The 13146-nt window shown below is 51.9% G+C and overlaps 1 protein-coding gene across 1 annotated transcript in view; it reads right to left on the bottom strand.

Annotated features, from left to right (window-relative positions):
* ASTN2 (astrotactin 2) overlaps positions 1-13146 on the bottom strand; it is a 351063-nt gene that overhangs the window by 83443 nt on the left and 254474 nt on the right. Inside the window, exons 18-19 of the mRNA XM_088527956.1 lie at positions 12379-12512; positions 11103-11251 (exon numbers count right to left, since the gene is read on the bottom strand). Coding sequence (XP_088384082.1) covers positions 11103-11251; positions 12379-12512 — 283 coding nt within the window. The remainder of the gene's footprint in view (positions 1-11102; positions 11252-12378; positions 12513-13146) is intronic.

Below are 13146 nucleotides of genomic sequence, written 5' to 3'. Positions count from 1 at the left end.
TTCTGCAAAACTGCTTGTCTGGATCAGCACGCAAGAAAGGGAGGCGACATGACCCCACACTCCAAAAGGGACTCCAGTATCCATATGGGGAATTCCCAATCTCCAGTATCCCTTGGGATGCTCTTTCAATGCAACATCCCTAACCAGCACAGCACTGAAAAACATTTTTGGTCACAGGGAGAAGCTTAAAGATGTAGTCAATGAGATAAATGCATCAACATGAGACCCTTCCTCAAATGTTCATCACGTGGCTCAGATGAAAGCATGCACTTAAATGCTAATCCTCACAGATCTCTCTGGGATGTATCAAACTCCCCTGCTAGCGTAACATGGGCTAGCAAGGAGGAAGATATCTCAGATTTCAAATGACACCAGCTCAGAATATGCAGCTCTTCCTATTCCAGGGTTCAGCATGACATGATGCCCATTTGAAAGGAAAACCTTCTCTGCAAACAGGCAAAAGTGGCAGGTCAGCACTGCCTGCTCTTCCCTCTGCCAAAGGGAAGGTCATGGTCCAGCACCCTGGAAGAGTAGGATTGCAGGGGTGGAGAGGGCCCAGGAACAGCCATTCCCAACAAAGACCACATCAAGCTGATGCTGAGATAAGACCCCTGCCTGACCGCTTCCTCAGTGGAAAACCTATTATGGAAATGCTACAAAATCCCTTTTCTATCCCCCATAACCCAAACCAGCCACAGCAGTATTTCCTATTATGTCTCCATAACCTAACCTGACCCCCTCCAGGGTCTCCACATTAATATCTGAGAAAGTTCACAAGTCCAATCACCCAATTACAAGGAGGAAAGGTTTATCCTATCTAAACAGCAGGACGTGTAACAGACCCAGCTGCCCCCTCCCTCTTGAGAACCAGATCTCAATCCATATCAAGCTGAACAAATCAGAGAAGGTCACAAGGGAGATGGAGAGGGTCTCTCCCTGCTCTTGTATCACAGGAAACCTGGATGAGGAGCAGCTATTTTAATTGGTAAATCCCCTGACTCAAGGTTTAATCTCTCTCCATCTCTGCTTAATTTCTCCCACATCTAAGCAATATGAGGAACAGATAAAGTGTCCCACCTTGAGCCACTGTTCAACAAGAGCAGAATACCTGATTTTGATGGACAGAGAACAGATGATGGTACTCAAGAGATGAAGCATACACAGCCCAGCTTGGGAGATGCAGGCACAAAAGGTTGGTACCACCATGTGCCACCAAATAGGTATCACCGAATAGGTGCCGCCGAATACAGAGGTATCTAAGGAACAGCATGGTCTAAAACAGCCTAGATGCCAGCAGATGGGAGCAGGCAACGAGCAGTATCACAGCTTAGATTGCAGCTTTTGGTCCAAGGCTGACTTACTGTCCAGACTCAGTGTGTCCTCAGAATACCTCCTGCACTGGGGCTAAAAGGGGGTTCAAGCAGGACAGAAGAGGCTGTCCCAAGGCAGCTTTTGTGCTTCCCTGAGGCTTGGCTCTCCTTGTTTCCTTCTAGAGAAGTGTGGAGGGATGCCATCTATCTTTTTGGATTGTATTTCAACCACTTGACAAAAATTAACATACAGAGGAAACCTCAAGCATCCAGAAGACTGGAAAGCAGATCGAGGACTACTTTCAGGATCTCATCTCAGGCTTTGGCTAGAAGGAGAGGAACATGCAAAACCTCCAAAAGGATCTTAACCTGGCAGAGAACTTCAGTGTGTGCATAAGCTGGAGCGCATCCAAAGGGAAGACCCCTGCACTTAATTCAGTAACCATGCCTAAGGTTTTTTTTCCAAGAGTGGGGTTATGTTGCATCCATGGGTGCCTCACAGCAGAGATTTTCCAAGTAGCACAGGGATGCATTGCCAAGCACCAGTTTTGAAAGCACAGACTGAGCTTCCCTCCAAATTCCAGCCATAATTTATTGATTAGAAAAGCCTCTCTGTCTAGTCAATAAGGGCTCCTATGAAAGCTTCCACTGAGAGGCATTTGCATGCCATGATCAGTCCAGCTGTGTTAGCAGCCTTTTCTTTTGATGCATTCTGACAAGATGGATTTGTGGCCTTGACTTTTCCAGATCAGGAGAAACCTAATCCTAGAGGATAATATTACAGACCAGTAGGAAACTCCATGACTGGCCTCATTAACAGCCATTTAAGAAGTTCAGAGGCTTCCCAGCTCAAAGGGCGCATCTACAGCTGTCCTTTGCCTCGACGGAGAGGCCTCGCTCGGAGCAGACAGCGCGACGCTCCTGGCACGCGCCGGGCCCTTCGAGCGCGTCACGGCCCACACCCAGCACCGGCCAGGCGGCCCAGCCCTCGCCGCGGGCCAGGAACCGGCACACAGACCCAGCTCCCCTCCTGTGAAGTGATCCGGGAGGAAGCGAAGATAATGCCCATTTCTGTCCAAAGGGTGTTGGGGCAGATAAAAATAAAAACCTGGAACTAACATATGGAAATGTGAATTAATGAAATATTTCGGCAACTGACTCAATGCTGACTGAGAGCTGAAAAGCCTCTACCTCTCCCTTCTGCTTTCCAGGACACAAAAATGACACTGGAAGGTGGAAATAACTACAGCTGTCCCAGTGGGAGAGAAATCAGTGCTTCACAGTGGATGTAATGGCCAAAATTAAGCACTTGTTTGGTGTTATTACACAACACATCCCAGGAAGCAGCTTCCAAAAACTTGACCTTCTCTTCAAAGGCTTCCTTTTCTATAAACTTTTTATTTTGCTAACAGCAAGTGAAGTGGACTCAGCGCTCAAGAAAGGTGCTCTGGGAACTGAAAATGCCTCTGCCCAGGTACTGGATACAACCGAGGCAGCAGCAACAACAGCTTCCACTGAAGAGCCCTGCTCCACACAGGGTCCCACACGGAGAAGTTCACAGATCAAACTCCACTGCATCCCTGCCCCTGGCAGGCAAGGGAGCCCGTGCTCACTGATCTCCCAAACGCCCACGAAGCCACCAACCATGATCCTCCACAGAGATCACGGAGGAGCTGGCGGGCAGGAACACCACAGAATCCCAGAATGGTTGAGGTTGGCAGGGAGAGATCATCTTGTCCAACCCCCTGCTCCAGCAGGGGCACCCAGAGCAAGGGGCACAGGGGGGCATCCAGGCAGGTTTGGAAGATCTCCAGAGAAGGAGCCTCCACAGCCTCTCTGGGCCTCTTCCAGGGCTCTGGCACCCTCACAGGAAAGAAGTTCTTCCTCCCATGGAGATGGAACTGCCTGGGTTTCCACTTGTACCCATTACCCCTTGTCCTGTCACTGGCCACTACGGAGAAGAGTTTGGCCCCATCTTCCTTTCATTCTCCCCTCAGGTACTCATACATATTGATCAGATCTCCTCTCACTGACCTGGTGCCAGATGGCCAACACTAGATCTCCTGCTCCTGTCAACTATCAGGAGGTCCTCTGCTTTGGCGATGCTTGGAGACCTCTTTCAAGCAGCCGAAAGCTCATTCCCATGCTGCATCAGCATCCTTACACTGAGAGCAGATTCTGGATTTTAGAGAAAAGATGAACTCCTTTTCTGCGACCGGAGACTGTGGTCTCACTCCCAGCCTTCAGTTTGTGATCCACAAAGCACAGTGAGCCCACATCCCTGTGGTCAAATACAAGTCTTCTTCAAAAAATAGCTCCTACATTAATATTACTCCATTAATATTACTTCATTTGTTACCTAGAGTTTTGCATCCTATGGTCTTTAGAGAGGCAGCTAAAAAATCATCATCATCCACAGTCAAGGCCATTATCATCTTTATTAATGACTGGTTTAAACACTGAAGCTTTAATATTCTCCCCCACACAAAACACGTGCTTACTTTGCTGCCATTAATTATAATTCTGGATGTTCACACACGCACCCTGAACCTCAAGCTCCTACAACTTTCTGAAGGGCAGTGTCACCTCCTACTATTCTTTACAGTGCTCAGCATGTTTAGACATCAGAATTATTATTATATGCCTTAAAACGATTGTTTTGAGTGCAACTCCTGACAGGCATGGTATTTGTCCTGGCCGGATTGTTCACTTTTCTTCCAGTCCATGTCTGGTTTTCATATGACAGTAGCAGCACAGCAGGAATACGAGAGGGATGTACTAGGAAGCAATGGTTGCCATAGCTATATCTATACATCCCCAGACACTTTAGAATGACATAGTCTTTAAAGAACACTTAATACTCGTAAATAAAATATCCCCAAGCCTCAATCTGAGGCACAACTTGTAGGTTTACAAAACACTAAAAGCTCTGGTTTGACCTATTTTACTTTCTTTCACAAAGATCAAGCGCATTCAATGGCTTTCCCTCTGCAAAAGAGCATCGCTCCAGAGATCCTCGTGATGCCAGTACTGTGACTTTCATAGATTTTATATAACCACACTCTCAACTTGTGCAAATCGCTGTGCCGAGGCTGTTCCTCAGGGACCCTATCCGGCTTACCCGCCAAGCTCTCCTCCACGTCGCGGTCCTGCTGCAAATAGCCAAGCTGGGCTGGTAAGGGGGAGCCTCACGTCGACCCCGACCCAGCTGCCAAAACCTGCATCCTCCTGGTCTGAGGTCTATGTGATCTTGAACAAACTCTTTCGACAGTCTGTGTCTCTTCCCAATCTTTCTTCTAGGATTACAAGTGGTTCCAGATGAGGCCCATCTCTTTCTAGGAATGTGATCAATACCCAGTCAGGGTCCTTGATGTTGTGAGAGATACTAAAAGTTGGGAGCCTCAGTTTAAGCTCACCTGTCCTTCAGAGGCATGGCACCTTGTGACCAAGAGCAGCACTGCTGCACAGAAGCTAAGCAGGGGCCTGTGTTTTGGTTGTCCTTTTTCCCCCTCCTCAGCGTCTCCCAAGAGCAGACTCAGCTGCCAGCACACACTGAACTGCAGAAGTGGTGCTACTGAAAAGACAGAAATAATCAGAGCCAAAATAGAGTGGAAAAAGATGGGAAAAGGTAGAGCCTTGTGATTCACCTTCTGTGTTCTGCTAACAGCAAGGCAGAGCAAGTTGCACGTCGTAACAGTGTCCTATTTTGCACTCACTGTCCCCATAAGCTCTAGAGATGGGTGCTGCACATGCAAGACCTCTGCAGCATCACACAAGCAGACAGCCCAGAGCCAGCACATCAGGGAACACTGGATTAGAGGGCTTTTGCAGAGCAGAAAGAGGCCCTGGGTTTACAGTCAGTGATCATGTTGGCCTGCTAGCTCTAAAGGAACATACGTGACCCCTTCCAAGGTCTTTGCTGCCAGTGATACTTGGCTCATCCTAAGACAGTGCTGCATGAAAAATCCAAACTCACCTTTGCCCCAGGTATTGCCTCCATGTTAAACTTTTTAACCAGGGAAACAAACCAAAGAAGAAGAAGGGCAAACAGCTTCATCTCTCACCACACGGCTCACGTCCCAGAGAGCAGACCTACATGAAGTTACGTGTTTCTCTTATGAAGCAACAAACCTAGTCCACAACTGATACTGCATGAACAGTAATTTGGCTTTACGGGCATTATCACCCCAAACCGTGGCCCTTTGCCCTTGGAGGGAGGTCAACATGGTTCAGTAGAGAGGCTGCAGCACTGAGGTTACCCTGTTCCCCAGCTGATGTGTCCCTTGCACAAGTCCTTTTATCTCTGTGACCTCTTTTTCTTTCCTCCCTCTACAAAACAGGGAAAACTCCTTCCTACCTCAGAGCTCACAAGGGTCCCACTCAAACTGCAGAAGTGCTTTGAGACCCTCCTTTGGTTCATGCTTTAACACCAATACCAGCACGGGGCTCCTGGTGCTGCTCCGAGGGCAGCGTGTCCAGCAGCTCTACGGGAGCAGCGCCAGGGCCGGTGGCTCTGCCCGCTGCAGAGGCCCCACTCGTGCAGCCTCCTCTGGAGGCAGCTTCTCCGGGACCCCCAGGGGCAGCGCAGGAGGTCAGTGCCGGCCGCTCCTGGCGCGCTGCCCGCAGCCCTGTCCGGCTCCTCGCGCCCAGGGGCCTCCGCCTGCCTCCACGGAGGAGGTCACCTCCCGTCTGGGGAGGCGACGGGGAGAGGATGGGAGACGAGGCGGGTGCCCCGGCCCTGCTGCGCTCGGCTGCCCCCGGGCACGGGAGCTGCTGCTCCCCCAAACAACAGGCCGGGGCAGAGCTGGGGGCTGCGGGGCAGCTCCAGCCAGGGCAGCTCCAGCCGGGAGGCCTCCATGGGCCCTGGTCCATGGATACCCGCCTGGCACGGAGGTCCAGCCGCCAGGGCAGGAAACAGAGGCAGGGCAGGGACTGACAGACAGCACCGGAGAAGGATGTTGTTAACGAGACCAAGGATGGCCTGGACCAGCCTCACACCCAGCCTATGGGCACCCCCGCGACAGCAGCGCGGCCCCCTCCCCGCCGAGCCACGGCCCCCATCCGTGACACAAGCCATCCACGTGCACCAGCACAGCCCCCGTCCCCCCGCGGCTGCTGCAAACATTGAAGGTTTTTATTTTTAAACCTTTACCTAATGCTGCTATTTTTAGCTGCAGGCCCCAGCAGCCCCCGCCGCCGCTGCGCCGGCGATGAGGTGAGCTGCAGACGGGATTAGCGGCGCCGCGCGCGTCCCGCGCGCTCCGAAGCGGGGCCGGCTCACGAGGAGCCTCTCGGCGCGGGGCGCCGGGCAGCGCTCGCCCCCCGCCGCTCCCCAGGCCTCCGTCGCACTAAGCTCAGGCTGCCTTGCCTGGGGCCGCAGAGGCCACCTAGGCCTGTCTTGCTGGGCGGCGTGTGCGCAGGAAAGCACGTATAAAACATAACCCCCTCCCCAGCCCTTGCATTTTCCATGCGTTAATCCCCGGCAACCCTAGAGCAGGGGAGCTTTCTCACCACCTACCCTGCATCACCTTCCAAAACCCAACGGTTAACAGAGGTGTAAGCGACTGCTCGCAAATAATAAAGGGAGAGAGTGCTGCTTTCGCTTCCTCACTTGCCCGTGTTACTCATGAACCCGTGATCTACCATCACTGTGAGAATAAGTCCAGATTAAAGCGACTGTGCAGCGAGCCCGAGCGCTGACAAGACCAGGCACTATCTGCACCCCTTCCTCCGCGGCCACCCGTGGCTGCAGGGATGATTCTGCAGCCCGCGGAGCTCCCATGGCACCCGCAGACCAGGGGTTTCACATTCGGGTGCTCCCTACGGTCCTTGCTTCCCTTCCCAGGCTGAGCTGCCCGGCACGAGCCAGACTCGCCTCACCCCTCTTCCCCGTGGAACCCCCCTTGGTTGAGGGTCCAAGGGCACGTGCAGGGGTGAAACGTCCTGTCAGGGCAGCCCCATGCAAGAACCAGCCACCCAGGTCCGTCCCGACAGACAGTTCGGTTGGTGTTAAATCCTACACAGATCTGCCTCCTTACCTAGGAGGATGCTGAGCTTCCTCTTTCATCTCCCAAATGTATTCTGGGGCAAGACAAACTGCTCTCAGAGACCAGGGGGCTTCCCCATGGGATATGCATTAAACGGAGATGAGGAGGACGATGATCTCGGGCTGAGGCCGATGTCAAGCCCTGGCTTTACCTAAGACTGCACCCATGAGCTTAGTCAGGTCTCAGCAAAGGGAGCTTTAAAGCAGCTCTGGGAGCCAGGGCTATCGTATTTAATGAGAACATAGTGTGAGGACCAACCTTTCATGTCAGGTTCCTGGTCCTGGTGCTAAAACCAGGGCAAGATCCTTCCGTCTTCCTGCCGGTGGCCTCAGGGCAGCGAGCGACCAGCGCAGCACACGCAGCTGCCCCACCGAGCACAGAGGGGCCTTTCTCAACCATGGCCACCGCAGCGAGCGCCAGCGACACCCGAGGCCCTCACGTGCACGGAGGGGACAGCCTGGGGCACGGCGACAAGAAGAAATAAGGAGCACTCCGCGTGCTCCCCGCGTCCCTCCCCCTCGTCCCCTTTGGAGCTTCTTAACTTTAGAAACCTTCCTCCAGAGGAGTGTTGGAGTGACAGAAAACATTTTCCAAGCCTAATATCAGTTCCAGATGTTCACAGCCATTTCAGTTTGTACCTCACCCTGTAAAACACATTTTTCTCCCTCTCCGTCTCGAGCGCGGAGCCTGCTTCTTCTATGACATAATGCGCTGGCTCGCTCGCCCGGCGCGTTCACAGACACACGCTCGCGCTCTCGCCCTCGTCAAGGGCCTCGTGTGCAAACAAAGAGCATCACTCAACTACAAAGCTGTCGCGCACATGGAGTTATGAGTAATTTCCACAAGTTTTAATAAACAGTTTGGGCCGTAATTGCTCGCCGCCTTCTCCGCTGGCTCCCGCGTGGGGAGCCGCGCTCTCCCCGCTCGCTGGTGTTGAAAGTGTGGTTTGTTTCGCGCACAAGTTCACCTCGGGAACCAGCCCTGTTAGCATCAGATGGTCCGAGGCTCTGTTTTTCTAAGCACTAGTAATAAGGCTCTTTAAAAAAAAAAAAAGAAACGAGCCTTGCCGGGGGGCAGCCGACCCACATGAGCTCCCAGATTCTTTCACCCTGTCCTCCAACACCTCCGTCCCGCACGGAGACCAGGCAAGGGAGGAGGGGGATGCACATTAGGCCAGCCTTAAGCCTTGCTCCTGACTTGTTTCCAAGAAGAGGAGCAAGTATTTTCTGGCTCAAGGGAAAGACTTCAACTGCTTGTTGTGAAGCAAGGGGGAGGCCAAGGAGTTTTGTGAGCAATAGAGGGAAGGAAGGGGAGGAGGAGGAGGGAAACAGAAGGAGGGTTAGGCTGGGGGTCGCATCATCTAGAAGCAAAGCTTGCCACAGAGACAAGGACTGGGCTGGCATAGCCCTAAGCCACAGCCAGTACCAGGAATCGCAATAAGCAGCAGCTACAAGTGTAGTAAGAAGAAAACATAACATAATCAACATAATAAAAAAGTTAATAATCCTCCCAGAGATGTAAGAGATGAGCTGCAGCAGCCTCATGAACCTCCACGCATCACGGGCTCTCCTCAGCACTCCTGTGCTCTGCAGACACCCGTCCTTTACCCAGCAAGGGGAGCAGCCCCTTTCAAGAGCGCTAGAGGAAGGTGGGGAAGGAAAACCCAGCAATATCTGTCAAAGTGTCTCAAAATTCAGCTTTTTTCCTCCCCACAAAAGCTCCTTCCTCTGGATTTTTGTTGTTGTTTTGCATGTGGACGCTGATCTGGTGTAAAGGCAACGTGCTGCAATAGGATGGTGGATGATAGTGGTGAGGAGACACCACGGATGGATTTCAGGCTGGACTGAGCTGAGCACCAGACCAAGCCCGAGAGCTGCACGGACTCGGCATCTCTGGAAACCTGGGCAAGGTATTTGCAAGAAACAAGTCATCTGGCGTTAGAGGCCTGTAGGGTGGGAAAGGAATGAAGGAAGGAATGTTGTTTGGTTATAAACAACATAAGAGGGAGAAAAAAAAGGAGAGATTTAGGGTTGTTTTTTTTTTCTTTAATTGTGAATGGGGTCATTCCGTCCTGAATGGCCCCCCAGAGCAGACGGAGGGAGTGCAGCTCCTCACAATGCCTGTCAAACACATGGCAGTCATAAAAAGAAAATAATAATAATAATCTGCATTTCCTACTCTGGCTGCCAGCCACTTCAAAGGAGAAACCCCATGTTTCCTTGGTCTGGCCTCACCTGACCAATGTGCAAGCAATCTGGAATCACCTTCCAAAACAGCGAGCTTCCTTTGGTAGCTTGTGTTCTTTTTCCCGTTATTGGAAGGTGCCCCTCAAGAATAAAGAGGGAGCCTTCCTTCCATGCCAGGAAACAGAAACATATCCAAGGGGCCATGGCTACACCGGGCAGTTCTGGACAGCAACCCTTGGCAACAGGGTGCAGGGAAAAGTTACTCTGGGACAGGACAGATGCACGAACAAGGAGACACAGCCCCTTCTCATGGGCTCTGCTGATGTGGAGCTCCAGCTCTCTCAGACAGAGAAAGTCCCATTCTTGCAGCACAAAAAACTTGGGTATGTTGGCAAAAAAGCGCCATATAAATGTATAGAACAGACAGGTTTGAGATGAACAGACAGGGTCAAAACCTCCCCATGGCCGTAAGGTTGTTCTGTGGTAGTTCTCAGCAAGAGAGGGCTTGGCCAAGGAGGTCCCAGAAATCACACAAACCTCTCCTTAAACTGAGGAGGCTGCTCCCTAAAACAAACAGGGCTTTTAGCCCCAAAACAGGCAGCTCTATCAGAGGCTAATTTCAGCCCTGAATGGGAGCCCTCTTCCAACTTCCCCTACTGAGGGGAAGCTGAAATTTGGCAGTGCCAGCACAGAGAAGCTGACCCTTTGTGCAAAAGCAGATCTGTGCTTCAGTCAACGCTGGCTGCCTCTGAAATGTCACATGAGTTTCTTCAATGAACTAAATTCAAAGTCTTCCAGCAAAATACAGGAAGGCAATTTTGCCTGTTTTTCTAACTAGCAGCAGTTGAAGCCACTCAAGGCCCCTAACAACAGTTTCTAATATACATCACTGATTTACCCAGATCCAGCTCCATCCTTCATATCCCTCCACCTTGTCCAGCAGCTCCTGAAACATGGCTTGAATTGCTGACAAAGACTTCACAAACCACAAAGTGCTAAGTCCAAGCCCTGAGCCGGTAACTGGACTCTGACCCAGGAAAGTTTCAGGTTCCATTGGAAAACACACACACCCCACTCCAACAAACTCTCCAAATATTGCAGGCTCCAGGCTGCTTTGATAGCTGTGCAGGGTACCTTAAAGGGTCCTTCAAAATGCCGACATGCAAGGCTATGCTCCCTGGAATGGACTGGCAAAGCCCTCGGGGTGGTTGTGACAGCTCCCATACCTGCCACGCTGTAACACTTCAGTTTGTGTGATCACACAGTCATTTTAGTTAGAAACTCCAGCCCACAGGTCCCCCATCAAAAAAGGGCAAATACTCTTCTGCTATGCTGCATTTTTTCCCTTCATTGCCCCTTTTCCCCTCAAATAGCCACATCTTCAGAAACCTCTCCCGAGCGCTTTGTACACCACACACCCCACTTCTGCTTTAGGCACCTTTCTGCACAAGAGCAGCACCTTCCCCAAGGACAGAAGCACCACAACAGCTCAGCAAACACCCTGCAACGCTGCCTGCTCTCTGGAGCAAGAGGAGATTGTGCTTTGCAGCCTCGCTCACCTGTGTAGAGGTCCGTGTCCGTGTACTCATCCACCTTCTTGTGCTGCAGGACGTAGTCAGACACCTTGGTTCCGATTGCAGGTTGGACATCCAGCCACTCCAAAGAGACCACCGTGCTGGAGGGCTCCACGGTAGGGGAGAGCCGCAGACTGCAGAGGACACAGAACAGAAGCCAAAGGCCACATCAGCTCCCTTTCTCCTGCCTGCACAAGCAGTGTAACCTCAGGAGGAGCTCACACTCATACACAGGCATGTACACAGACCCACGAGGACACAGAGTACAATGGGAAGATGGACACAAAAGAAATAAACTTCCAAGGGAAAGTCAGATGGGTGCAACCTCCTCTGCTGGGTCCTCACCTCCTGGGGCTCCCAGATAGGTCTTGGTCTGGCAACCCCAGCCTTGAGCAGCCTGTCTAAAGAAGCCTTCATTTCCCTGGAGAACTCCCTAAGCTCAGCCACTCCATGGGGAGCTGAAGACTAGATGCCCAGGAGAAAAAGAATAGGGGAGGATCTAGCTTTACTTTCATGCAACACAGCTGGGTTGAGTCCACTGGAAGGGAGGGTCTATGCCGCATTGTGAGTGAGCAAAGGCAAGGGAGCAAGGGAGGGAGTGAAGGGTGAGTGTGGCTGTAATTCACCCAGCTGCAAACGAGCTAGCAAAAACAAAGCTGGGCAGCTGTGCACAAACTTGGGTATGTAGCAGGAGGCAGAGAGGTAGAGGGGAGCATAGGGAAGCTCTCCATGCTCAGTGTAAAGGTGTATGTTGTTCTTTATGCTGAGGTAAAAGACAACAGGGCTACAGAGAGTCCATTTCCAAAAATATTAGAGTATTCGTTGAACTCAGGATGGGAAATCAATCCTCTCTGAGGATATTGGCTCGCTAAGAAGGTGTTTTGTTCCTTGTGGATAGCTGGAGCCAGTCTTCCTGCTTTCTCAGCTAATTCCCCATCAGTTTGCTCCTGATTTGCTCTTGCTCTGACAAGCCACAATGAATTGCACTGTAATTCCATTTCTTTCAGCATTTGAAATCCCCTTCTACAAGTCCTGCTAATCAGGTGATGAAAATCTACAAGGAAACCTTCCAGGGCCACAGCAAGAGCCAGGATATCCTAAAGCCATCTGTCACACAGCAAGAGGTACTGCCCTGTAGCTGTGGGCTCAAATGCCAGGGGACAGAGGTGCCCATGGGCTGAGCTGTAGCCTGGAGAGCCTGGAAGAAGGGGCTGGTGCAGGGGGACAGTGACCCGTGGGAGGGGATCGCACAGATACGTACACAGGCTGAGGGAGAGGGCTGCAGTTCGGGAGTCCGTTCTCATCGAAGGCGTTGAGGTCACACCTGCACCAGTCTTCGATAACATCACCTTTCCCCGAGCACCAGTATGAGCTCATCAGGGCTCCCTTGAAAGCCTGATGCGAGAACAAAAAGTGTGAGCATGTCTGCTAAAGAGGCAGCGAAACCCAGCCAGCGGCTGGGCCTCATGCTGTGGAGCGGCAAGGGCGAGGGGGGAGAGCCGGGGACCTGGGGAACCTGCGGACGGGGCCTCCCCAGCTCTGCTGTGGACCCTCTGCATGGCCCTGGGCCCATCACGCTAAGCGCCCTCCGCAAGGACGGAGCGGGGCTGCTGGTTGACCCACGTGTGGTGCTGCTGCTTGACCCGCGTGCACCACTTTGGGTGCGGGATGGGGAGGGCACCTGCACAGAGCTTCATGCACTGGGGATCTCCTGTGGTGCAAGACCAAGGAGGTGCCTCGGGAAGTGCAGACGGAAGCCCCTTTGCAAGGCAGGACATTTTACCTAAGGTATCTCTGCACTGCTGGGAACTTTTCTGTGTGCCCCTCCCATAGCTGCTTCTGTCCCCATGAAGAATGAAGTGATTCCTGTATCCACAACAATACAGGCCACTGTCATCCCCCCATCTGTTTGCTATTCATTTGAGTTGCTCTCCTGCAAGCAAATTTGAGCTGTACTCACTTGTGTAAGGACTGCTTACAAGAAGAACTGCAAAATCTGAAAAGAAATCTCCAAAATACTTTAGACTGT

Source organism: Tinamus guttatus, unplaced genomic scaffold (genome assembly GCF_059628265.1).
Source record: "Tinamus guttatus ecotype Peru unplaced genomic scaffold, ASM5962826v1 Tinamus_guttatus_pri_ptg000297l, whole genome shotgun sequence".
Lineage (NCBI taxonomy): Eukaryota > Metazoa > Chordata > Aves > Tinamiformes > Tinamidae > Tinamus > Tinamus guttatus.
The sequence above is the reverse complement of the archived record's forward strand: the minus strand, read 5'-3'. Positions and strand labels throughout refer to the sequence as shown.